This window comes from Mustela nivalis (assembly GCF_964662115.1).
Source record: "Mustela nivalis genome assembly, chromosome: 2".
Lineage (NCBI taxonomy): Eukaryota > Metazoa > Chordata > Mammalia > Carnivora > Mustelidae > Mustela > Mustela nivalis.
In genome coordinates, this window is record NC_139021.1 from 20,850,802 (window position 1) to 20,875,233 (window position 24,432).

Sequence of the window (24,432 nt, forward strand, 5' to 3'; positions counted from 1 at the left end):
CATAGGTCAGATTATCTTCCTCTTCTGGGGCCTGGCCTTGGTTGACAAATAGATGAGTTGGTTAATTCATTTATTAATTCAACTAACTGAACACATGCGAAACATCAGAGATTATGTGGGGCTTGGAAAATGTATCCCCAGTCTGAGCACACATCTCAGCCGCAGGAACATAAACATCCCCAGTTCCTGCTGTCACCAGTTATGAGTCCCAAGGCAAACTGGGGACCTACTATGTGCAAGACAACCTGCTAGGCCATGAGATACAAAGACTATATGGGATCGCCTCATAAGTACAAGAAGAAAATGGGGCATTTTCGTTTAAAATAAGAACACATAGCGGAGGGTGGGAGGTAGGGGAACCAGGTGGTGGGTATTGGGGAGGGCACGGATTGCATGCAGCACTGGGTGTGGTGCAAAAACAATGAATACTGTTACGCTGAAAGGAAATAATAAATAAATAAATAAAAGTTATGAGTTTAAAAAAAGAACACATAGCATAGAACTTTATCGTATTTTACCATAGATAATTTACTGAACCATTTGCAGAAAAGTGGCACAAAATATGTCTTGTCATTATTCGCATTTTGGCACTGAGAAAACTGAGTTTTATAAGTTAATGTGTCATTCTGGGTTTTCCAGAGGAATAGAACCTATAGGAGCAGAGGTGGTGGCGGCGGCGGCGGTGGCGGAGGTGGCAGGGAGGGGGGGTGATTTACTATAAGAAATCAACTCACACAATATGAAAGCTGGGAAGGCAAGCTGGAAGCCCAAGAGATCCAGTGGCCTAAGTTCTAGGCCAAGTCAGGAGTCCGAAGGCAGGAAAAGACTGATGTCCCAACTCAAATGGATTGGATGAGCAATACGCTCCCTGGGGAGGGCAGTCTCTTTTACTCAGCCTCCTGATTCGCATGTGAAAATCTCATCCAGGCATACCCTCACTGACATACCCAGAAGGTGTTGAACCAAACATCTGGGCGTCCTGTGACCCAGCCACGTTGACTTACGAAATCAACCAGCACATGGGACTTAACCCGAGATTGCACGCCCATGAAGAGGAAGTGCTAACAGCCCAGTGCCCTTCCACAAGGCTTCTCATGGAGATAGCAGCCATTCCCAAGCACACACAAAAGACTGGCTATGTTTGTGTGTATGTGCGCTTTCTATGATTGGCTCACAAAGAAATATCCAGCCGGCGTCCCATCTCTCGCCAAAGCAGCTGCATTGACCAAGGCAGCTTTCCCACCTCCCTGATACGAACTTCCAGCCTCTCCCCCACCACCATCAGGGCTGCCCGGAGGTGCCTGTACTTGGTTCAGCTTCTCATTCCAGGGAGCTCCTCTTTCTTTCTCTGTGCTCCCCGTCTGCACACCCCAGGGCCACATTCCGTAGCAAGTCCCACAGGCCCAGGCCTGCGGTGGAGACTGGCAGAGCAGCCAGGGTCCCAAAGAGGACAAAGGGTGGGACTTGTCTTACCTCTGAAGGCTTGGCACAGCCTTCAGCTTGCTAGGAGGAGGGGACAGCGTGGGCCGCCCGTGGGTTGCCCGTGCCTGGTACAGTCGCTGGCCCTTAAGAGGTGATCAGTATTTGCTAGATGAAGGGAAGAGGGGGCAGGATGGTGTGGGGGAAGAGAAACTGTGCAAAAGGGAGGAAGACCGAGAAAAGGAAGTAGGAAAAGAGAAGAGGTAAGAGAAAGGAGAGGGAAGGAGAAAGAGAAATGAGAAGAGTCAGAGGGGAGAAAGGAGCAGGAGCCCAGAAAGCAAGCAAGGCAGCAGAAGGGGTGCTGGAACTGGGCGGGGAGGGAGGGTACCTGACCCGAATCCAGATAAAGGAGTAGCCCCCGGGCCCAAAGGAAATGACCCTGGACAAGTCACCAGCCTTTGTGGACCGTAAAGGAAGGAAGGCTTTAATGTGTGTCCGGAGGGGATCGGACCTGAGCCCCTCTCTGCATGAGCTCCCCTGCCTCCACGGTCGGGTCTGGTCGTCCAGGGATCCACAAAACCGCCAGGCAGCCGCCGCCCTGACCCAGCCCCTCTCTCTCTGTTCATCTTCCCTAGTCTTTACCTCTTACCAGGTGCACGAGTGCCCTGAATGCACAACGTAGGGAGGGGAACAGGACGACAGTTTCCATAGGAGCTGAATGGCAGCACTTGGAGAGACGTGGAGGACAGATCTTCATTTAGCCTCTTCTTTAAAGCCAAGATACATGCACACGCGGACATCAGGGTCCGCCCTCTGCAGTGCCCAGGCAGAGCCCGGCTCAGAAACTTCAGAAAGGAGAATGTAAAATGAAATATAGATATTTATAATTGAAGTATCTCTCCCCCTCCTATCTCTCTCTCTCTCTTTAATGAAAATGCAGCCAACTGAATATTTAGTTCCCCAAGGAAGACTCAGCTGTCGATTACACTGTGTGCATGGGGAGACACTCTAACAGAAAATGATGCCGGCTCGTGGCTAATGATCACCTTGCTCAGGATCAGTACAAGACAAGGTCTTTGAGGTCGGCCCCTTTTGAGTTTCGAATTAGGTATTAGGTGCCGAGTAGAGCTAAAAGCATTTCATGTGAGCCTGCAAACGCAGTGGACGCTGGGTCCAATTTTATACATGTACAGGTATATCAAATACACTTAATTTCCCCCATTGAAGGTGCTTGCTTTTAATTCTGCGGCTGGCAGTGCAGAACAGGTTTGAAGACTAAATTTCCATTCCGCCAAAGAAGTAGTTGGGGATAGAACTTCTAAAGCAGGAGTAACCCAAAAAGCAAAGGTTTTTGGCGCTCGCAGAGAAGGTGGGGGTAGTAAGATCCAGGGAGCAGTAGACAGAGGAGACCCCGTAACTCTCAGTAAACAACACAGGGCTGGGGAGCACAGACCTGGTCTTTGACTCTAGAGCTGAGCCCAGCTTAGCAGGAAAGACAGTTGATTGACTGACTTGCTCTCAGTGTTTTGCCTGACCAGCATTCCACACTTCAAGCCCTGGGCTATTTGGGGGGGCACGAGGGGAACTGAGCAAGCTAGGGTGTTCCCGTGCATCGTGCGCCCGCTGCGTGATGCGTGTTGTTCCGGGTCCTTGATATAAAATACTCTACTTCATCCTTATGTAACCCTCTTATTCTTTCCAATCTAAACGTTAGGGAAGTGAGACTCGGAGTTTAAACAGCAGGCTTAAGGTGATGAGCAGGTGTTTAATGAGCCAGGGCTCTAACAGGGCCCTCCAGCTCTGCACTATGCCCCCCTACCCCAGCCTCCTGCACGGACCAGGGACTGGACACTCAGAGGGCGCGCGGGCCTCCCGGCGTGCCCCGCCTCCCGACGCAGACCACTCTCCGTGGGATCGAGGCCATTCCCATTCAGCCTAACTGGCTGTCCCTCCTGCCCCAAAGGCTGGACATGCCACCTAAACTGAGACACAGGGAGGTCTGCGCAGCTTCTCCTGCAGCCTCCCCTCAGGCCTCCCACCCCAACACCAGGAGAACGGAATGGCCTTTGGGCTAACAGGCTCTGGGTCACCCAGTCAGTGATGAGGCCAGCAGCAGGCTGGACCTCAAACCTCTTCCACCCATGACTCCATCAGAAGTTCACAGTGTGGTTGAAAAATCATCCTATTTAAAGTTCGCATTTCATCTGTGATCTCTGTCAGGGACTGGAGCTGCTGCTTCCAGCAAGAGTGAAGAGAGCCTGTGAGCGTCTGAACAGCACCAGAAATCCGGGAATGGCTGCGTGTCTTTTATTAGCGAGAAGCTAGCTGCCATTAGAAGAATCCTTCTTGGGCGCCTGGGTGGCTCAGTGGGTTAAGCCGCTGCCTTCGGCTCAGGTCATGATCTCAGGGTCCTGGGATCGAGTCCCGCATCGGGCTCTCTGCTCAGCAGGGAGCCTGCTTCCCTCTCTCTCTCTCTGCCTGCCTCTCTGCCTACTTGTAATCTCTGTCTGTCAAATAAATAAATAAAATCTTTAAAAAAAAAAAAAAAAAAAAAGAAGAATCCTTCTTGCCTTCAAAAATACAAAATATTTTCAGAGTTGCTGTTGTTATAGGACTTCTAAAATGATTTATGAGAATAGAAAACTGCTGGTGAAGAAAAATATGTGTGTGTATGGATATATATGTATATTCCTTTTCAATAAAATGAAATAACTGTCGATGCAAGTAGTATTTTGACAATAAGAGCAGTTCCATTCAACGGATGGTCCTTGAGCGTGAACAGATTCTCATGTATAAAGAGGTGCTCATAGCTGTATTTATCTTACAATGGATTTGTTTTAGTGAGTTGAGTATTTTAAGGAGAAGCGTATGTTAAAAACTTTAAAGGGTGTTTTAATAAGAGAGATTTCTGGGGCTTTCTGTTAGTACTGATCATATTTTAATTGGCTTCCATTTGTGGAGCTTACATTTCAGAAAAAGGCGTATATCTTCTGATGTTTAAAAAAGCAAAGTCACCTACTAACTAATGGTGTTATCAGATAGCGGTCAAAACAGACACTGGGCTAAGACCAGGTTGGCCGTTATGCAGTCTGATTGCCATCAGATCTGCCTGCGCCCACGGCAGACATCAGAAATCAGTCGGAAGCACCTAACTAACGGGCACCTGGGGGGCTCAGTCGGTTATGCTTCTGCCTTCGGCTCAGGTCATGATCCCAGGCTTTTGGGATCAAGCCCCAAGTTGGGCTCCCTGCTCACTGGGGAGTCTGCTTCTCCCTCTTCTTCTGCCCTTCCCTCCCTTGTGCTCTTTTGTGTGCGCGCGCGCTCTCTCTCTCAAATAAATAAGTAAAATCTTCTAAAAAATCAATCTGAGCAATCTTCACATTCTTCTCAGTCCCACTCCTCATGAAGCCACCAACCCAGTGCTGTTGGCCATCAGTCTGAACCTGGGCTGAGGGTCCTTTTGCCTCTCCGTAGCTGGAGCCAATGTCCATACAAGAGTAGCCAAGAGTAAGAACAGGATTCCATGTAGAATAATAAAGACTGAAATAGTCACTGTGGAAATCATACCGTGTGATCCCTGTATTACGAGCAGAAGTGGCTTTCAGTGTAGGAAAACAATGGTTCATTTGGAGTCAGGCTCTAAATGGGTAAGGTAAGGAAAAGATAGTTCCTACTGTGTATAAATTTCATGTTATCCACTGCTGAAATGCCCTTACCCCATCTATCTGCAGAGACACTGTCCCAGTCGGCCACTTACCATCTTACCTTAACTTCTGTAAGAATCTCAGCCAACAGTAAGCTTGGCAAAGGCAGGGACTGTGTCTGTGTGCCTTGTCATTCATTGTAGTGAGTGCCTAGTACCGTTTGGCGTCGTGAGTGAGTATGAATGAGTTTATCCCCCCAAGGAGCTCCCCATCTCTTCTAATGTTATCGTCTACCTTACAGCTGTATGTAAATCAAGACATCACTCTCCTGCCTAAAACCTTATCTCCTTTTCACCCACTGAGTGAAACCCAAACTGCTGTCCAGCCACAGTGCCAACCAGCCAAGCATTGCACTTTATCATCTAGTAAGACTAAACTTTGACGTTCCCAGCAAAGATCATACAGTTCGTGCTTTTGTGTCTTTGCTTCTAAGATTCCCTCTGCCTGAAACTCTTCCCCACCTAACTCTAGTTCATCCTTCAAAGCTCAGTTAAAATCATCAATTACCTTCATCATTCCCTTTGAAATGCTTCCTTTGGGATGCCTGGGTGGCTTAGTTGGTTGAACATCCAACTCTTGATTTTGGCTTGGGTCATGATCTCGGGGTCATGAGATAGAGCCCCATGTAGGGCTCCCCACTCAGCGGGGAGTCTCCTTCTCTCCCTCAGCCCCCCCCCCCCCGCTAGCACTCTCTCTCCCTCTCTCCCTCTTTCTATAAAATAAATTAATATTTTTTCAAAAAGAAATGCTTCCTTCTATCCCAGAGTTGGAGTCAGTGCCTCTCCTGTAAAATCCCATGTCACTCTCTTCATATTTTAATTGTAGCGCTCACCTTATGATATTGGAATGATCTCTTTTTATATTTCCTTAAATCATAGTGTTTTTGCTGCATGATACAGAAAATCCAACTCAAACTAGAATATATTGGTCCACATACATGAAAAGAGGTAGCAGGCTTCAGGTATAGTTTGATCTAGAGATTTGTAGAATCACTGGGCCTCGTTTTTATATATTTCTTTTGGCCCTGTCTTCCTGGCTTTAACCTCAGATTAGCCCTTTATGGTATCAAAGTGATTGCCAAGTTTTCTCACTGGTATCCAGATGAGAAGAATTTCTGTTCTCCTCCCCAGCCAATGAAAGTTCTGAGGTTTCACCGACTGAGTCTGTGAAAAGACGGGTGCCCATCCTTAAACCGATCATGAGTACAAAAGAGGTGGGAGTCTGCTCACTGGCCAGAACTCTGTGGCTGAGAAGTTCAAGTCCTTGTAAGCAGGGGTAAGGGGAGAAGATACTTTGGAGGCCATCAGCAACATTCAGTGTAATTTCCAATTAGACTAGGCTCCCAATAGTCTTGCATTCCCTGCCATAGTCATCTTTGGGTTCCCAGCATGTAGCACAGTGTTTGCTCTATGCAGCGTAGGTCATCAATCCGTATTCGCTCAGCTAAAGGAAATTGAGCCTTCCTGGAAGTAAAGACACATCTGTATCCATGCCCCTCTTTATCCACGGTCCTCTCTTCCGTCCTGCAGATTCCACCTCCATGCTGACCACCTCCTACAGCTGCTTCCCGCCCTTCCACTAGACGAGCTCCGCTTGAAAATAGTCCCCACTTCCCTTATCCTGGTTAAGTTTTCTTGATCAAATTCACCTTGAACCACACCCACCCCCATCCCAATTGCAAAAAGACCTTCCTGTTTAGAGGCTCTCAGAAGTTTCCCTTACAAGTTGAAGATTCTGTGATAAATGCACAAACATGTCACCCCAAATGAGGGAAATATCAAAAGAGAATGGTTTGTCAGCTGGTCCTTTTTTATTGAATATTCCCCAAAGGTAGCTGCTGTATACCTCCTGATTGTTTCTTCAAAAGAAGGAGGATAGCAGAGTACAAAGAGACTAGACTTTGCAAACAGGCCTGGGTCAAATGCTGGTGCCGTCACTTCTTAACTCTGTGCAATGTTGGGTAAGTGATTCAATCTTCCTGAGTTCAGCCCCCTCCTGTGCAAAATGGGGATAATAATACTCGCCTCCCAGGATTGTAATAAAGGTTAAATCAGATGAGCTGTGTAGTGGGGCTGGGACAGTGCACAGTCAATCGATGGCGCTTTCCTCCTCTGTCTGTGCCATCCAGAGTGCAGTCCTGGTACACCTAACTTCAGCTCCATAATTCTTTCCAGTTTTCACATGATGCAGGCTGTTGAGGAAGCTCATCATTACTGAGGCTTGTTCTGTCCTCCCAATGTCTATGCATGGGAACTGGAGATTCCTTACCAATCTTTGAGAATTTGTCCAGTCCCCCCTTCCCCCAATGGCTGGCATCTGCCTACGTGGGCATGCCCTGGTTTTGTTGTCCTGGAAAAACAGAAAAGAGCTTGCCAGCTGTGGTCACTCTGAAGAAATAGATAGGATGGCATGAACGTCCATCACCCAGGAGTCTGAGGAGCTTTAAGCATCCTCAGGGTTTCTCCATCTCTAGGCTCTGGCTCCCACACATGCTGTCTCCCCGATATAAAACTCAGTGTCGTCTCCTGGGGCCAAAAATAAACTTTACTTAAAACTGTGGCAGGGAAGAGAAGTTCTTTATCGACCTCAGACAATGTCACATTTATCATTAGAGATCCTGTTTCTAGAACCCCACACAGGGCTGTTACCTGGTTATGCCTTCAGAGCTTCTTACTTCCTTTTGGTTCCTGTCTAGATAATCTCTTCCCACTGTTTGCTCCACTTTCCTTTTGGGAACAAAACAAAATCTCATTCAGGGTGTTTTATCATCCGTTTTTTGTGGTTTTGACTACTAATCTCATACCCTGTAGAGCCCATCAAAAAATTTTATTGAACAAAGATTGTTCCCTTCCTCAGAAGAATTCTAATGTCAGCTATTAATAGTCATTATTAATAACATATTCATCTCATATATAAATGTGAGTAGATTTTTTTTTCCTGCAAAATATATAGAAGGAGCCATCCCATGGCAAGGACTGCAAATGTTCTAAAATTCTAGTGACTACAAAACAGAAGCCAGTGGCTTTATTTGATATCCAAAGAGGAGAAGGACAGATATTTTATGTGTTCCTTGCCAGTGGACTTTTCACAGGGAAAAAAGACTTGGCAGCTCATAGACTAAGACAACATTTTCAACACTTGGGTTTCTTGGGGGAACCAAAAAAAAATAAAATAAAAAAAAAATCATTACCCCAGTGCGCCATTTTCTCTCTCTTCCTGCAGAATCCTTTCTTTTAGTAAATATAATTGCCGAATCTCAACTCTTTGAAGTTTTGCACCCTCTCCATTTTCATGAGGACAGCCAGAAGTGAGAAATTTTTAAAATTGTAAGTAATCTCTGCATCCAGCGTAGGGCTCAAATACACAAGCCCAAGATCAAGAGTCACATAATCAACCAACCGAGCCCCCCAGGCACCCTCCTTATCTTTAGGGAGTCTTAAGTCTCTTGCCTTTGTACAAACAGAATGTATCCTCAGAAGTCAAAAAATAGAACTACCCTACAATCCAGCAATTGCACTACTAGGTATTTACCCAAAGGATACAAAAATACTGATTCAAAAAGACACATGCACCCCAAGGTTTATAGCAACATTATCTACAGTGGCCAAATTATGGAGACAGCATAAATGTCCATTGGATGTCGATAAACAATGAAATATTAGTCATAAAAAATCTTACCATTTGCAAAGACGTGGTTGGAACTAGAGTATTATGCTAAGTGAAATAAGTCAGTCTGAGAAAGATCTACCATATGGCTTCACTTATATGTGGAATTTAAGAAACAAAACAAAAGTGAGCATAGGGAAAAAGAGAGAGAGAGGGATACAAACCAAGAAACAGACTCTTGACTGTAGAGAAGAAACCAATGGTTACCAGAGGGGAGGTGGGTGGAGGGCTGGGTTAAACAGGTGAGGGGGATTAAGGAGTGCTCCTGTCTGATGAGCACCATGTGTGCTCATCTATATGGAGAGTTGAATTCCTATATTGTACACCTGTAACTAATATTATGGTGTATCTTATCTAACTGGAATATAGACAGAAACTTTAAAAAAAAAAAAAAGAAAGGAATATATGTCTATTATGGAAAGTGTAGAAGATGCAGATACCAAAAAGAAGAAAGTAATAGTTGAACCCCATTCCAGAAGTATACAGAAGTAACCACTGTGATTATTTTGTTGCCAATGCTTTTAACATTTCGGGTGCATATGTTCACCTAGGTATATAATTTTTATATTATTTAACTATATTACTTGGTTCATGGCATACAGTGTTTTCAGGTCTTTCAAGGGACTCTTGTGGGGTTTACCTCTCCCTTCTTTTTCCAAATTTCATTTCTAATCCTACCCCCCCTCCCACTTAAGGAAAAACTGCAGTGTGTTTGACGTATTATGCATATAGACTGTTGTTTTGTGTGAATGTTTATAATCCATGCAAATGAGATTCTGTTATAGAACTCCTAGTTTCTCTTTTTTTCCATTCACTACTATTTTTGATATCTCTCCATGTTGCTATATCTTCATCTAGTCCCTAGTCCTAAATGCTGCCTAGCATCCCGTCACAGTTTACTTAGCTACAACCCTACATAGGCTTGGGTTGCCTCATGTAAAGACTTGGGAAGAATTTTTCTGCTCTGGACCAAGGATGGAGATTCCTGGGTCATAAGGTACCTTTGTGTCTAACATCAGCAAGTGGAGTCAGATTCCTGAGGCTGAACCAGTGTGATTCCCTCGGGAGTGGTTGTCATAAGCCTGACTTCTAATTGTGGCCAATCTGATGGATGCAAAGTAGTATCTGGCTCTTTTAACTCACATTTTCTGATAAAGATGCTCAAGGAATTTGAGCATAGCCTTCCATACTTCTTAACCAGTTTGATTTCCCCATTCTAAGATTGGACGGTTTGAAGGCTTAGATTATTTAGGATCCTGCCTCTTGTTCTATTTATTTGCCTGACTTTCTTGTAGATTTAAGACAATATACTTTGGGGTGCCTGGGTGCCTCAGTCAGTTAAGCGTCTGACTCTTGATTTTGGCTCAGGTCATGATCTCCGTGTCTCGGGATGAAGCCCTACGTGGGGCTACGCACTTAGTGGGGAGTCTGCTTGAGGTTCTTTCTCTTATCCTCTGCCTCCCCACTCCTGTGCACACACACTCTCTCTCCCTCTCGCTCTCTCTCTTTCTCAAATAAATAAATAAATATTTAAGAAAAAAATGATAATACCTACTTTAAGGTTTTTGACATTGTTTATATTTTTACAGTCTGTCGTCTTTGTGTTAACTTTCTCTCTGTAGTGTTTTTTGCCAAACATAAATTCTTATCTTTTTTTCGTCCTTAGAGCTTGATTTATATATATGGTACATATCTTTCCAATGTCATTATTTTCTGTTGGGTGGAGGTTGCTGGTTAAACCTAGTTAATTTATTGTAGAGTTTCTTGTTATAACTGGAATGTTTATATAAGTGAAAGTCATTTAATTTATTTTCAGAGTACTTTTATTACTATCATCCCATTTGATCTTTCTAAAAACCCTGAAAACTAGGTGAAACAGGGATTATCCTCTCCATTTCATGAACAAGGAAACTGATTTGACTCGGAGACATGGAGTTTTCTGCTCAAGTTCACGTAGCTAATTGGTGAGCAAGTCAAGATCAACAGTCAGACCTCTTATCCCTGAGCAATCTCCCTGTGAAGCTTATTAAGAGCTAGGATTGTTTCCAACAAAATACAGTCATCTTAAACTTCTCCATGAGATAGTCAGTCATTGGCAGCCTGATGAGATCGTCACATCAGAACATATGTTTTTAAAAGATCTGGATTGACCCGTCATTTTGGTCTAAGAAATGAGCTCCATGGTCTTCTCAAAAAAGGTAGAAGTGTCATGTGGGAAGGGGGTCACTCATCTCTTTGAACGCTGTTGCGGGCGATAAGTTGCCTCATTGAGTCCTGTTCCAAAGACGGTGACTGCAGATGAATCACGGTTTTCAGGGGAATCTGTCTTCCTCACCTGCCCTCAACTTAGAGACAGGATCTGCACCCTAGGGCCAAGAAGAGCATAAACATGGGTACGTGGATGGAAGCAGGAAGAGTTTCTAATCACTGTCATGTCAAACAATGTCGTCCCAGAAAATGAGTATGTAGTTCATTTTGACCTCAGTGCAGACCATACAAAGACAGATTCAAGAGAAATGTTGGCTCTGGCCCCTACAATCAATGAATACTGTCCCAGGGACGGGACTGATGAGCTGGAGGTCAGGTGATTGTTTGTAGGGGAAGAGGAAGCCCAGCTCTGGGCTCCTGCGGGTGAAGGGAAAGGTGATAGAGTGAGGGGGTGATGGGGGACTCATTCTTCAGGGCGATCTTAATTACATTACAAAATGCTGTTCATCAGCACTTTGTGGACAAGGAGAAGAAAGTTCAGTTGGCTGCTGCTTGGTTAGAGCTTTTTTAATCTTGGCATGTCCTTCAGCACCACGGGCAATAGCAGGCCAAACCGGGGTTCTCTGAGCATGTCTTCCTCATTAGAAGGTTCCTTCTCTGTAATCCAACTAAGCAAAGCTTATGTAGGTACTTCAAGAAGAATGAGTATTTCAAATATTTGCCAAAATGAGGTCAAAAGATTATAATAGCAATAATAATAATGACTTCCAAATACCGCTTGCCATGTGCCAAGCGCTGTGTTGAATGAGCATCATTTTATGTACTCTGGGGGGGGGGGGCAAACCGTGGGCATCAGTACTTTTACTCTCCCCCTTTTGCAGATGAGGAAATTAAGGCTTAGGGAAATGGACTGAGTCCCCCAAAGTTTCAAAGCTAATAACTGGCAGAACTGGAGTGCAGATCTAGAACTGTCTGAAGGTGAATTTCTGTGCTCTCAAATTTTGTATTCATTATTTCTGCAAAACAATTTGCCCCCCCCCCAAATTTAACTGTTTAAACAAAGGTTATTCTTTCTTGCAAGGGTTACAAATTTCAGAGTGGCTTGGCTGGGCGTGTCTGGGTCAGAATTGCTCATGAGGTTCCAGTAAAGTGTCCACCCAGTTCCTCTCCATGTGGGCCTCTCTGGGGAGCTGCCTGAGTCTCCTCCATAAAATAAAGATATCCTCAGGGTTTCTATGGCGATCAACTGAGACAACCTGTGAGAAAGTGCTGCAGAAGCTGAAGTAGCAATAATAGTGTATGATTTTAACACCATCTTGCACAGTGTATTTAGGGAAGTGGAGCTACCCCCGACTCCTGCAGAAGAATGACCAAGATCAGGCCTCATTCACTCCATGCCTTAGGCAAAAAGCCCAGCCCCTATGAAGGGCACGTTAGAGTGAAGAAGATAAAGAAACCAAGCTTCTGCACACATCCCCCATGAGGCAATTCACAGTGGTCTGCCTGGGATTCCCTGCTTTCCCTTGTAAGGGGCAGAAGAGGGGAAAAAAGATGTTCTCATCTACAGAGACCTGGTAGCTGCTAGAAAGTAAGCAACCCCTTTTGCTTTCTAGCGCAAGATTATTGGGATTTAAACTCAGGTTGGAAGTAACAAGTGGTCTGGATAGAAAATGAAACCAGAGGGACGCCTGGGTGGCTCAGCTGGTTAAGCAGCTGCCTTCGGCTCAGGTCATGATCCCAGCGTCCTGGGATTGAGTCCCACATTGGGCTCCTTGCTCAGCAGGGAGCCTGCTTCTCCCTCTGCCTCTGCCTGCCATTCTGTCTGCCTGTACTCGCTCTCCCCCACCCTCTGATAGATAAATAAAAATCTTTAAAAAAAAAAAAATGAAACCAGAGTTTAGCCTAAGAGAAGAGAATATAGATAGAAAGTCTTCGGTGTAAGACAGACCCATTTATGCCCATTTTTGTGGTGGGGAAACTGATGCTCCTTGGAGTTCTGTAATCTGCAGAATGACATACTTTGTGTGTAAAGTTCCAAGAAGACTGTCCAGCACATAGGAGTTGCTCAAAACAGAAGTTTAGGGGTAGTTTTCGTTAGAACTATCATCATTCTAATCTCATGTTTTTTTAAGGAACTGTCTGAAGATGAATTTCTTCATCTTTGTTGTTTTAAGGATCAAGTGGCTCAGTTGGTTAAGTGGCTGCCTTCTGCTCAAGTCATGATTCCAGGGTTCTGGGATCGAGTTCTACATCAGGCTCCCTGCCCACTGGGGTTTCTGCTTCTCCCTCTCCTCTGCCTGCTGCTCCCTTTGTCATCCGCCTTCTCTCTGTCAAATAAATAAATGAAATCTTAAAAAAAAGATAACATATCCTATTGCTTATTAGATTACAATCTCTGATGAGAATAGTATTTTGTCTATCTTGTGTATCTATCTTAGTAAAGTATTCCCAGCATCTATGAATGGACCTTACACAAACCTGGTATGTAGGAGACACTCATCAACTATGGTGGATAGTAACCAGCATTTTCCGCATCATCAACACCGTCATTATCATCACCACCATCAGCACTCCTGTCCCCAAGACATAAGATAATTCAATAATGTTCTCAGTCTGCGAACATGAGACTTAATTCCTTTTTGCTTTCTGGTAACCTTCATTCACAGAGGAGTCTGTGTCTCTTTCCCATGGTAACAAAAAAGATACTCTGCCATATTGGTATTACGTTGTTATGACTCAAAGCAAAACAAAAACCAAAGCAAAAACAAATCCCTAGGAAACCTTAACAAGCCCTGTCACCAGCTTCATCATCGTATGTTGGAGTTAGAGCCCCTGGTATTGGATCCAATCTCTACTACTTACTTTGTGGCCCTGGGTAAGTTACCAACCTTGTCTCACCCTCCATGGACTCATTTATTAAACTAAAAGATAAAAGCAACCAAATACCAATATGGCTGTTGTAAGGAATAACTGAGATTCTCTTCGCCAGATTTCTTGCATGCATCCTTTCCGTGACAGGTAGATGCCCAGTAAGTGTCTATAGAATAAATGGATTGACTGAGTGAATGCTGTAATTTTATTCCTGACTTCACTACTCATTGCAAAACTTGAGCCTGCATGAGAGGAAGAAGAGATCCTTCCAAACTCTGGGGAATTCTGATGGAGTAGAACATACAGGTTCCAGGACTCGGTATAGCTTTGGGCAGGTCTGATTCAGAGTCTCATGGGTCTTACCCACAAAGTGGGAGAATTGATGACCACACTAAATGTGAACGTACCTAAGGCCCCTGGTCTACACATTGAAGATATAGTTAATCATGCTTAGTGAACAAATCCTTTTAAAAGACCTCTCCCCACTTTTTAGACCCCACTTTCTAGGATCCTAGAGCGAGTCCTTTGAAGTGTAATCATCAAGGGAGATAGTGCCCCCACCCCTAATCCCTGATCTCCTTTTCTGGGAGAGGTAGGAGTCTAACTTCTTTGGGCCCTTGGGCATATTACTCCAAGTTGTAAAACTACCTCTTGTCATGAAAATACTTTTCCTTCCTTTGGGTAAGGACAATTTGCAAACAAAAATGGTCTATGATTCTATACCCAGCTCCTCTGACATTCTAGCTCGTAAAAACTCTCCCATTTTTGTTTCAGTGCAGTTGGTCTCTCCATCCTATTCTGGTCTCTCCATCCTATTCGGATAACCTTGAATAAAGTCATCCTTCCCTAAAAAAAAAAAAAAAAAAAAAAAAAAATATATATATATATATATATATATATATATATATATACATATACACATACACACACACATACATGCATATATATATATATATATATATATATATATATATATAGTTAAGATGGTACATTTTATTGTATGTATACTTTATAACAAAATGTAAAAAAAAAAAAAAGAGGAAAATCGTAACTGGCTGGAGTATTAACTTTCTGAAACTGGTGCCAAAGCTTGAGACAATATTGGCTAGCATATCTGATCCTTTACTATGTGCTAAGCATGGTCCACATGTCAAAAGCATGATCTCATGTCACTCATAGTGCTCCTGTGAGATAGAATTATTACCCCTGTCTTCCAGATGGGAAAGCACAAGCTCAAGCTCATGTTTGCAGAAATGGGGTTTGAACCATTCGTAGATGCAGGCAGCTCAGATACCGCCCACAGAGAACTTTAATAGAGAAGGTAATACCGAGAGCCCTGTCAGAGTTTGAGAAAGGTCTTGGCTCCTTCTCTTCTTTGAAGCTCCAGTATATTGGAAGGGAGGGTGAGGAAGGAATGAGGAAAAGGAAGACTCAGAAAAAAAAACAAGAGGAACACACAGTTACCAATAGTTTTCTGTTTTGTGTTTTTTTTTTTTAATAGTGACTTTTAATTGTTATATTGGCATGATTCTAATGATAACAAAAATAGTTTATGGAACAATGACATCCAAACTCCCAATCAAGCCCCCACACATTTGGGAGGGCTGAGCAGTTTCAGCCTCTGCCTCTTTTTTCCCACCCCCCAGTTTTTCTTGTGGAGAGAGGTTCTAGCGGCACTGTGATGTCGCCTCTGGGGGCTCCTCTTGGCATACCTGTCGATTACAGACAGGACATCTAGGACCCCACAGCTGGAGAGGAACAGCAAGTCCAAGGTGGCCATCATATCACTAGTTTGACAGGATAGAGCTACCAGGACCGCATCTCAGGAAGGGTCGCTCCCCCCAGTCCCGTGGCGTGAACTTGATTGATTCTTAAAATAGCTGCAGTATTAAAATAAATAATTAATAAGTCATAGTCATCATAATAGTAGTAGCCGCTAACACATAGAAGGTTTATCATATGTCTGATGATAAGCACGTTATATCTAGCTCATTCATTCCTCCCAACAAATCAGTCAGATAGGTATATTCATTAATCGTCATGTTCTTAAATATGAGGAAACAGCTGCACATAGAAATTAAAATAATTTGCCCAAGGTCACAGTTTTTAACGTTGCAGAGGCAGAATGGAATTACAGAGAGCGGAGCATTGACAGTGGAGTTGAATGGAATAATTCACGTAAACATTTCACCCAGAGCCTTCCAATAACCCTAGGAAGAAGGTTGGGTCTACCATCTATTTACCAATGGGGAAAGCATGGTTTATGGAAGGAAAGAAGCTGGCTGAAAACACACAGCTCAAAAGTGGCGGGGGGGGGGGGCGGTAGTCTGTCTTAGGACAAAGCACAAATGCGAATTCTGACCTCTTGCCTTCTTGGGAACTGATTAGAAACCGAGAAGGTGAATTTCTGACTCTGTTGTGTGAATCATTTTGCTCGCTTTCTGTGCTGTGAACCAATGTTTTTTGGTTTGGATTTTTCATCCAAGTGAAGCTTAGGGGAGGGTTCCAGTCTTCAAAAAATATGTCTTTTCCTCTTAAGGGTCAGCTTTAATAATGAATTAAACAGTTCTAGTCAGTCCCTCTGTCATATTTCTCATGGAAGATGGTGACTGTTTGTGGAGTCTTTCGTTGTCATGAGTTGTGATTGCTTTTTGATAAGCTTTCCCTGTGGTAAGGCAGAACCACGCCAGGCAGCCCAGGCAGGGTTTTCCCCATAATTGTGCCCATAATAATCCACCATTTTATATTTATTTCATCAGTTTCCACAGTTCACAAGAACACCCATAATCTTAGATGCAGTAATCAACTGTTTCAAAATTGTCCCATCCTAAATTTAGGCCCTGAACTTGGTAATTTAGCTAGAGAGCTTCACTGTTGAGTACCACTCTTTCACGGATGAAGGAAAGTGCTACTATTTGGGCTGTATTTAATTCTTATTATTTCGCAAGTTGAACTGGATACCACGGAGTTTAATAACGCGGGGTATAATTGCTTTAATGCTGGGAAGGCGCAAGGCCGCCTGACTTCCCCAGTCTTTGCTAGGACCCTCTCACAGATGGGATGCTGCCGCCCACTGGGGCTTTTCCGCTTCAATATTTTAATAAAACAAACATGGTTGCAGTGCGGGATTGTGGATGGATCAGCCAAGGGTATAAAGTCGTCACCAAACAGCTTTTCATCTCGGCTAACGTGCAATGGTTGAGCACTTCCCTGGTGTTAAGCCCTGTAGCATCAGCTTATTCAAGCCACAGCAAGCCTCCAAGGCAGATTCTATTCCTGCCACATTTACAGAGGCTCCAAGGGATCCTTTATAGCAGGTCACATCTTCTGTGGCTGGAACATCTGCTCCAGAGTCAAAGTGCACAGTTCCTGCTACGTTGTCTTCCCAGCATCAGCTGCTTTGTTCTTTTTGCAGGACTTAAGGAGAGAGTGAGGGTCAGAGGCAGAAAACACAACACATAAAGCCTTAGGAGGAATGGAGAGTCCCTTGTGAGTCGTGAATGCTGGGTGTCCCTTTGCCTGTCCTTCAGGTGGGCTGTCACAGCACTAACTGCCAGTCAGAGTTTTGTCCTTACCTCTGTGTGTCCCCTCTAATCTACTTTTTCAAAGGATTTATTTATTTGAGAGAGAGAGATGTGCACAGGGTGGGGGGGGGCAGGCAGAGGGAGAGAGAATCTCAAGCAGCCTCCTCACTGAGCGTGGAACCCCACGTAGCTCCCATCCCAGGTCCCTGAGACCGTGACCCAAGCCAAAAATCAAGAGTGGGGTGCTCGACTGACTGAGCCACCCAGGTGCCCCACCTCCAATCTACTTTATTTTTAAATATTTCATTTATGTATTTGACAAAGATCACAAGCAGGCAGAGAGGCAGGCAGAGAGAGGGGAGGAAGCAGGCTCCCTGCTGAGCAGAGAGCCTGATGCGGGGCTCGATCCCAGGACCCTGAGATCATGACCTGAGCCGAAGGCAGAGGCTTAACCCACTGAGCCACCCAGGCGCCCCTCCAGTCTACTTTTTAAATATGACCCCAACACCCAAGAGCAGAATGAATTTTACCCTGAAGTATGAAATGTTTTATGAAGTATCAATTCCAGCTGCCTAGATCCCTTTTGCATTATAGTGAGACTCGCATTGGATTGCCCGATGAAAAGCCACGCTCCCTTTATCAAAACGTTTAAACTGTGTGGACGCCAGTACGCATGTGAAAAAATAGATTTTTGGTAATTGTGTTCATTTAAAACATAATGTGTAGGATTTTTTGCTAGTAGACTGAGAGTGACATCATACTGACCCTAAAATATAAGGCTTATGCTTTTGAGACAATGGAGCCAATTTTAAGATAAATGGTGGTACAAATGACAGCTTATTTGGATAATACCTTCTGATTACCAAGAACTGGGATGAATTCTAAAATGTAAACATATTTATCTAAACATAACTTGGAATTCATTGGCCAAACCTTGAACTTTTTGATGATACTTACATGAGGAAAAGTGGTTAAAAATCAATTCTGCTTCTAAAAGTACTTATCAATCTAGAAAAAATTGGCTGTGTTTTTTGGAAAAGTATTTATAATGTCTTATTTTGTAGCAAAAGTTTTATTTTTACTTAATTGTCCCCCTAACCTCTGAAACTAAAAACAGCAATCACTATACACGGCATATATTATTTTGCTCATTGCTTCCCCGGATACATATTTTCATATCCGGCATCACACACTAGGGATACAGTAGGCCTGCTGGATGAGTGCCTTTCGTTGCAGGTGCATTCCACTAGGGAAGACAAATTATGAACAGAAAGCCAAATCAATATGTGTCATTTTGGATGATGATAAATATTGTGATGAACATAAAACAAGGTAAGGATGTAGCTTCACTGGGGAGAGGAGCAGTCCGCTTGGAAGGCCTTTGACAGAGGTAACATGCCAGCAAAGACTAATGGATGAGAAAGAATGTTCCCAGCCCTTTCATATACAGACTTCTCACCAAAAATAATTGGACAACCACCAGTCCTACCTAAAGAAAAATCTATGTCTCCTACCTTCTTCCCTGCCATTTGTGTTTTGTTTTGTTTTGTTTTTTTCCCTGACTCTGTTTTCTTCAGAAAATATTCATCTATCTAAGATTAAAAGATCTCAGTTCATCTTCCCAAAAGTGAGGCCAGAGCATTTGCACTTGTCCTGCAGCTGAGCCAAATCTGAGTGACCCGGCTGAGGGAGCCAGGTCTAGGAACTAGCTGGAAGCCTGTTTTTAAGGCCCTTATGTGCTTGGGTCCGCCTCGTCCTTGGGACTCTCCCGATGCCTTTCTCCCTGTGGGAGGTACCTCCACATTTAACCAGCCCACAGTATCCCCTGATCTGCCTCTTTTGCCAGGACTGATAGTGATGTCTGAGCTTTTGCATTCACCGGGCTGGCAGTGGAGAGTCCACATGCCATCGGGAGAAACGGTATTTGCGCCGGGCTGCTCTCCGGGGCATCACAACCCTCTGTCTGCCTTAAGGAAGAGAAGGAAGAGAAAGGAAACTCCATTTGATAGGATTCTCCTAAAAGGCAGCCACTATCCTAGATTCTTGATACATCTTACTTTATCTTATCTTACCTATGTACCTAGGAGGCAAGGATCCCAGCACGCTTCAATCTTGTCTTCAGAGTCACCCAGGTCGTAAGAAGTAGATCTGGGATTTGTTCCTATTTCAGGTTCCAGAACCATCTCATGTTCTTAATACTATGTGGATCCAAAGGCTGTCCCTTTCCCTTGCCCCAGAGGGAAATGATGCATGGAATTCTCCTACTACTTGGCACATCCAAAAACCTTCTATCTCCTTCTCAGAGTCCCTGCCTGGGATATCAAATGGGATATCAAAGCTCCAAATTAAGGTTTCAACTAAATAAAATTCCAGTTTCTGGAATACAGTTTCCAGTAAGAAGATATGTCGGGCAGTGAACCAGCTACCTAAACAGTGGGTGCCAAAACCCTATGGGCGATTTATGGAGAAGTTGAAATAAGGAACAAAACAAATACATCTAGACTTTACTGAATTCCTTTCCATTTGGGAGGAAGAAAAATATTATTCTCTGCAAATGGAAAAAATGGATTCATTTCTCTCTGCTATTACATGGGTCCAGCTAAGCAATAATGCACGGCGAAGCCAAATGCTCTGATCGGTTTCTCTGAGCTGTTATTAAAGTTTGCAAAATATTGCTCAGATTCTTCCTGGCAGGCTTTCAATATTGTCTGTTGGAGCTAGAATCAGACTGGTCCTCTTCATTTCTGTTAAGCTTGCCGGGACTGGTGATCCCACTACACTAATCTCCCAGTGCCATGGTCTTCCTCCAGCATAGGCTGGGGACCGCTTCCCCCACCCCCAGAACCAACACCCTCTGTTGCTGCTCTGATATGACTCAGTTCAAAATGACTAAATCAACTTTCTCCCCCCACCCCTTTTTTTTAAACCAATGTACGTGTGCATGGGCACACACACACACACACACACACACACACACACACATACACTCTGGGCTTTCACGCTGGGCCTGAATGAGAATGGGGAACTATATAGAACAGTCTGACTTGTAAAGTATTCCTCAGTGAAGTTGGGGTCTGAGCCCAGGAATCTAGAAGGGACATGCGACTTTTTTCCTCTCCGCTGATCTGGCAGATAATCTGACCCCTACAGCAACATCCCTTACCGCTACCCAGCTTTGTCCCTGACCTCACTCTGGCCCCACTGAGCTTGTTGCATTTCCTCACACACCCAGTGGACTTTCTTGCTGTGGGCTGTGCTCTGATGGAAAGGTCCTTCCTCTCGCCCCTTCTGATGAATTCCAGTTTACCCTCTAGGTCTCAGCTCAGATGGCATTTCTGCGATCCTCTAGGAGGACGGTGTAGAGGCCCCTGTCCTGTGCCGCCGTGGGGAGTTCGTCTTGTCACAGCCTTGATTGTGATTGTTTTCCCCAGGGCAGCTGGAAGCTCTGAGACACAGACAAGGTCTGTCTTATTCACAGACCTGTATGAGAGCAGGCTAACTGCAGTAACACGCAGTGTCATGGGTGAAAGCTCCAATGTGATAGACTTATTTTTTCATAGATCACGGTGTTAGGCAAGTTTGACAGATGGGCAGGATGGCCATCTTCCACGCCGTCATCCAGCTCCCCAGGCCAGCGGAGGCTCTGCCACCATCAACAGGAGGCTCTCAAAGTCTCCCTAGAGGTTTCCACTGTTCGGTCCAGCCAAAAAGAACAAGAGTGTAAGGAGTGCCTCCTGGGAGGCTTTTATGGACCGGGTCTAGAAGTTTGTACATCACTGTTCACGTTCTGTGGGCAAGAACCCAGTCACGTGGCCACACCTAATTGCAAAGGATGCTGGGACCTATGGTCCCCGACTAGGCAGTAACGCCAGTGAAAGTTATACAGAAAAGAGCACAAATGTTAGTGGTTAGGTAGCCATCGAACACACAGTAGCTAGTCAATAAATAGTCTCTAAATCAATCAAGTGATGAGTGAAAAAACTAGGGCAAAAGACACCCCTCACGTATGCTGAGCTGTGGTATAGGACCACCCTCTCTCGTGGCTGCTTCAGATGAAAAAATCTACACACCACCATTGGCCGGAAGGCATGTGGAAATAGGATTGTGTTAGTGGTGTTCTGTGTCCACCAGGAGAATAGAAGGGCCTGGCACAGTACCCAGTGTAGAATTGATGCTGCATGAACACCAGTTGAGTGAATTAATGGTTGGGACTCAAAGACTATTGAGATTAGAAGTGACTTAAGTATCACCATGTTTACACCGTGCTGGCTTCCAGGCCCCACAGCACAGGAAGCCCACTCACTCCCAAAGCAGCACCTGCCCTCTCACTGTTCCAAGCTCCTCTCCTTCACTGACCTGAAACTTGTGTCCCATCACTATCCCCATATTGGTACTGGGTCTGTCCCTCCAGAGCATGCAAAGCCTGTGTCCTCCCAAGGTACTCAAACTTGGATGAACATCAAAACTACCAGCGAAGCTCTTGGGAAACTACATTGTCCCAGATGGCATCCCTAGAATTTCTTTCTTTCTTTCTTTCTTTCTTTTTTTTAAGATTTTCATTTATTTGACAGAGAGAGATCACAAGCAGGCAGAGAGGCAGGCAAAGAGAGAGGAGGAAGCAGGCTCCCCACTAAGCAGAGAGCCCGATGTGGGGCTCGATCCCAGGACCCTGAGATCATGACCCAAGCCCAAGGCAGTGGCCTAACCCACTGAGCCATCCAGGCGCCCCATCCCTAGAATTTCTGACTCAGTATATCCTCTATACTGTTGAGGAATCCATGGTTTGAGTAACTCCCCATAATGATCCTGACATGTATCTAGTCTAGAAGACCATGTGTCTGGGAGTTCTCTCTGTGATGGAATCCTGCTTCCATCTCTGACTAGCTATAGTCCCGAGGGCAAATCATTTAGCCTCTTTATTTGTCATCCCTAAAACTGTAACGAGAATTGTACCTATGTCATGGGGTTGTTGGGTGGACGGTATGAGCGCTCCCAATAAAGCCCTTGGTATCACGCCTGGATCATTGTAGGCCCTTTAGACAGAAATGACCATTACGACTGTCCCTCTCCTGATCCTTGTACTTTCTTCCTCTACCTCCTTAGTGACTTCTTAGGGATATCAAAGCAACCATTACAGAACCCTTCTTCTCCAGGCCACTAGCCCTCTGTTTTCTTTTCTTTTTTAAAAAAATCCCTTCCCACAAGACAAATTCCTACTTCTTCTCTCACTAACAGATTACATCCCAGGAGGAAGTGTGGCATTTCTGCACCCCAGAATTAGCAGATATTGAAGCATCTGATGCAATAAGTGTGATAATTGGGCTTCAGCTCTGAACTTCAAATGACAGTCACCAGTGGTCATAAGAAAGCAGCCGTACACTCTCTCTTCTTCTAGGGAAGTCTTCCCATAGGGGAACCCAAGCTGGGCAAGCATCTGTGATGAAGGGGAAACCAGAGAGAGGAAATGGAAGCTCATTTTCTGAATGCTTTCATCCTCAGATGCTTAGTTGAGAGTCAGAGCCTACCGAGGTAACTCATGAGTTCCCAGAGTTTGTTGTGGATTTTTTGCTGTTAGTCACCATAGTCAACGCCACAGGAGCAGAGGTAATGAAAATGGTGCCTGGGCGGGCCTAAAAGTCCAACGTGAAGTTAGAAACGAGGGGGGAGAACAGGCCAAATGTAAAAAGCAAAAACGAACCCTCGCTAATGACGAGGTGTGGTGTGGACTTTGGGAAGACAGAAGTCAGAGACAAAAAAGTCTGGACTGTGTACAGGAGACACATTTTTCCCAAGTCTTATTAGACCGTCATTGGTCCCTTCCTCTCCCCGCCCCCTGCCTGTGGTTAAAACCTGTCCTTATACAGTTGGGGAATGGAGAGGTGAAATTCATTTATAATTGTAATAGTTCCATTAATGTTCTTTGTAAAGTACAGAAATGTTCACTTCCATCCCTGTGTGTGAGAGGTCACCTAAATATCATATACTTGTCTAATAAATGAGGACAGGAAGTCTCAGAAAGGCAAGTGAGACCCAGTGTCATACTTCTATGTTGTGCCAGGCCTAGGAAGAAAACACGCGTCTTCTGATTCCTGCTCCAGTGTCCTTCATTCCACATGCTGCCAGTGGCTTCTGAAATGTTCCACTCATTCAGCCTCTCACTGTTCCCCAATTTTTGCACACACATTCAAAGCTGCCATGTTTTTCTAAGTAGCTCTCATCCTTAATTTACATGTCAGCCCTTCTGCAAGTTCTTGACTCCAGCATGCTGGACCTACTTGTTTCTCTCTCTGTGCACCCACAGAACTTTGCTTTTTCCTAAGATGGAACACAGATATCACTGGGTCCTTTTTTTTTTTTTTTTTTTTTTTTGCAAGACTCCTCTCGCCACACAATGATGACTTTCTTGAGGGCTGGGACTGTGTATATACTTATCTTTGTATCCCCTGCGTCTTACACAATGCATAGCGTATAGTGGAACCTCCACGAATGTTTGCCTAATGGTTGATAGATAGATAGACGGATGGATGGATAGAAGGTCTTTCAAGGTTGAAACTTAAAGAAATATATGAGAGGCCAGCCTGCTGTCAATAGAGGGTTTTCTTGACTTTCTGATAAAGATAGAATCCTTCTGATGTTCTTGGTTTAGATCTGCTACCATAATTATTTATTCATATTCTGCCAGAATTCCCATTGCTAAAATATTCATTTGATATCAATCTTCGATATGGCCAAAAGGGAAAGAGCTTGTCCCAGGCAACAGTATAGCAGGAATAGCAGTCTTTAGACAATCAGAATTTGAATCCTGACTCATCAAGTTATTGAGTATATGGAATTTTTTTTAAGATTTTATTTATTTATTTGACAAAGAGAGAGATCTCAAGAAGGCAGAGAAGCAGGCAGCGGAGGTGAGGGGGTGGGTGGCGGAAGCAGGCATCCCGCCGAGCAGAGATCCCGATGCAGGGCTCGATCCCAGGACCCTGAGATCATGACCTGAGCCGCAGGCAAAGCCTTAACCCACTGAGCCACCCAGGCACCCTGAA

At 44.5% G+C, this 24,432-nt stretch overlaps 1 protein-coding gene across 4 annotated transcripts in view; it reads left to right on the forward strand.

Annotated features, from left to right (window-relative positions):
* SAMD12 (sterile alpha motif domain containing 12) overlaps positions 1-24,432 on the forward strand; it is a 378,982-nt gene that overhangs the window by 326,048 nt on the left and 28,502 nt on the right. Inside the window, exon 6 of one of the 4 annotated variants that reach the window (XM_082721795.1) lies at positions 3,640-3,757. The exons of 1 other annotated variant lie outside the window; for it this stretch is intronic. In XM_082721795.1, coding sequence (XP_082577921.1) covers positions 3,640-3,670 — 31 coding nt within the window. In that variant the 3' untranslated portion in view covers positions 3,671-3,757. Of the gene's footprint in view, positions 1-3,639; positions 3,758-8,345; positions 8,450-24,432 lie in introns of those variants that run through there. 2 more of the 4 variants (XM_082721796.1, XM_082721797.1) reach the window with 2 other exon arrangements.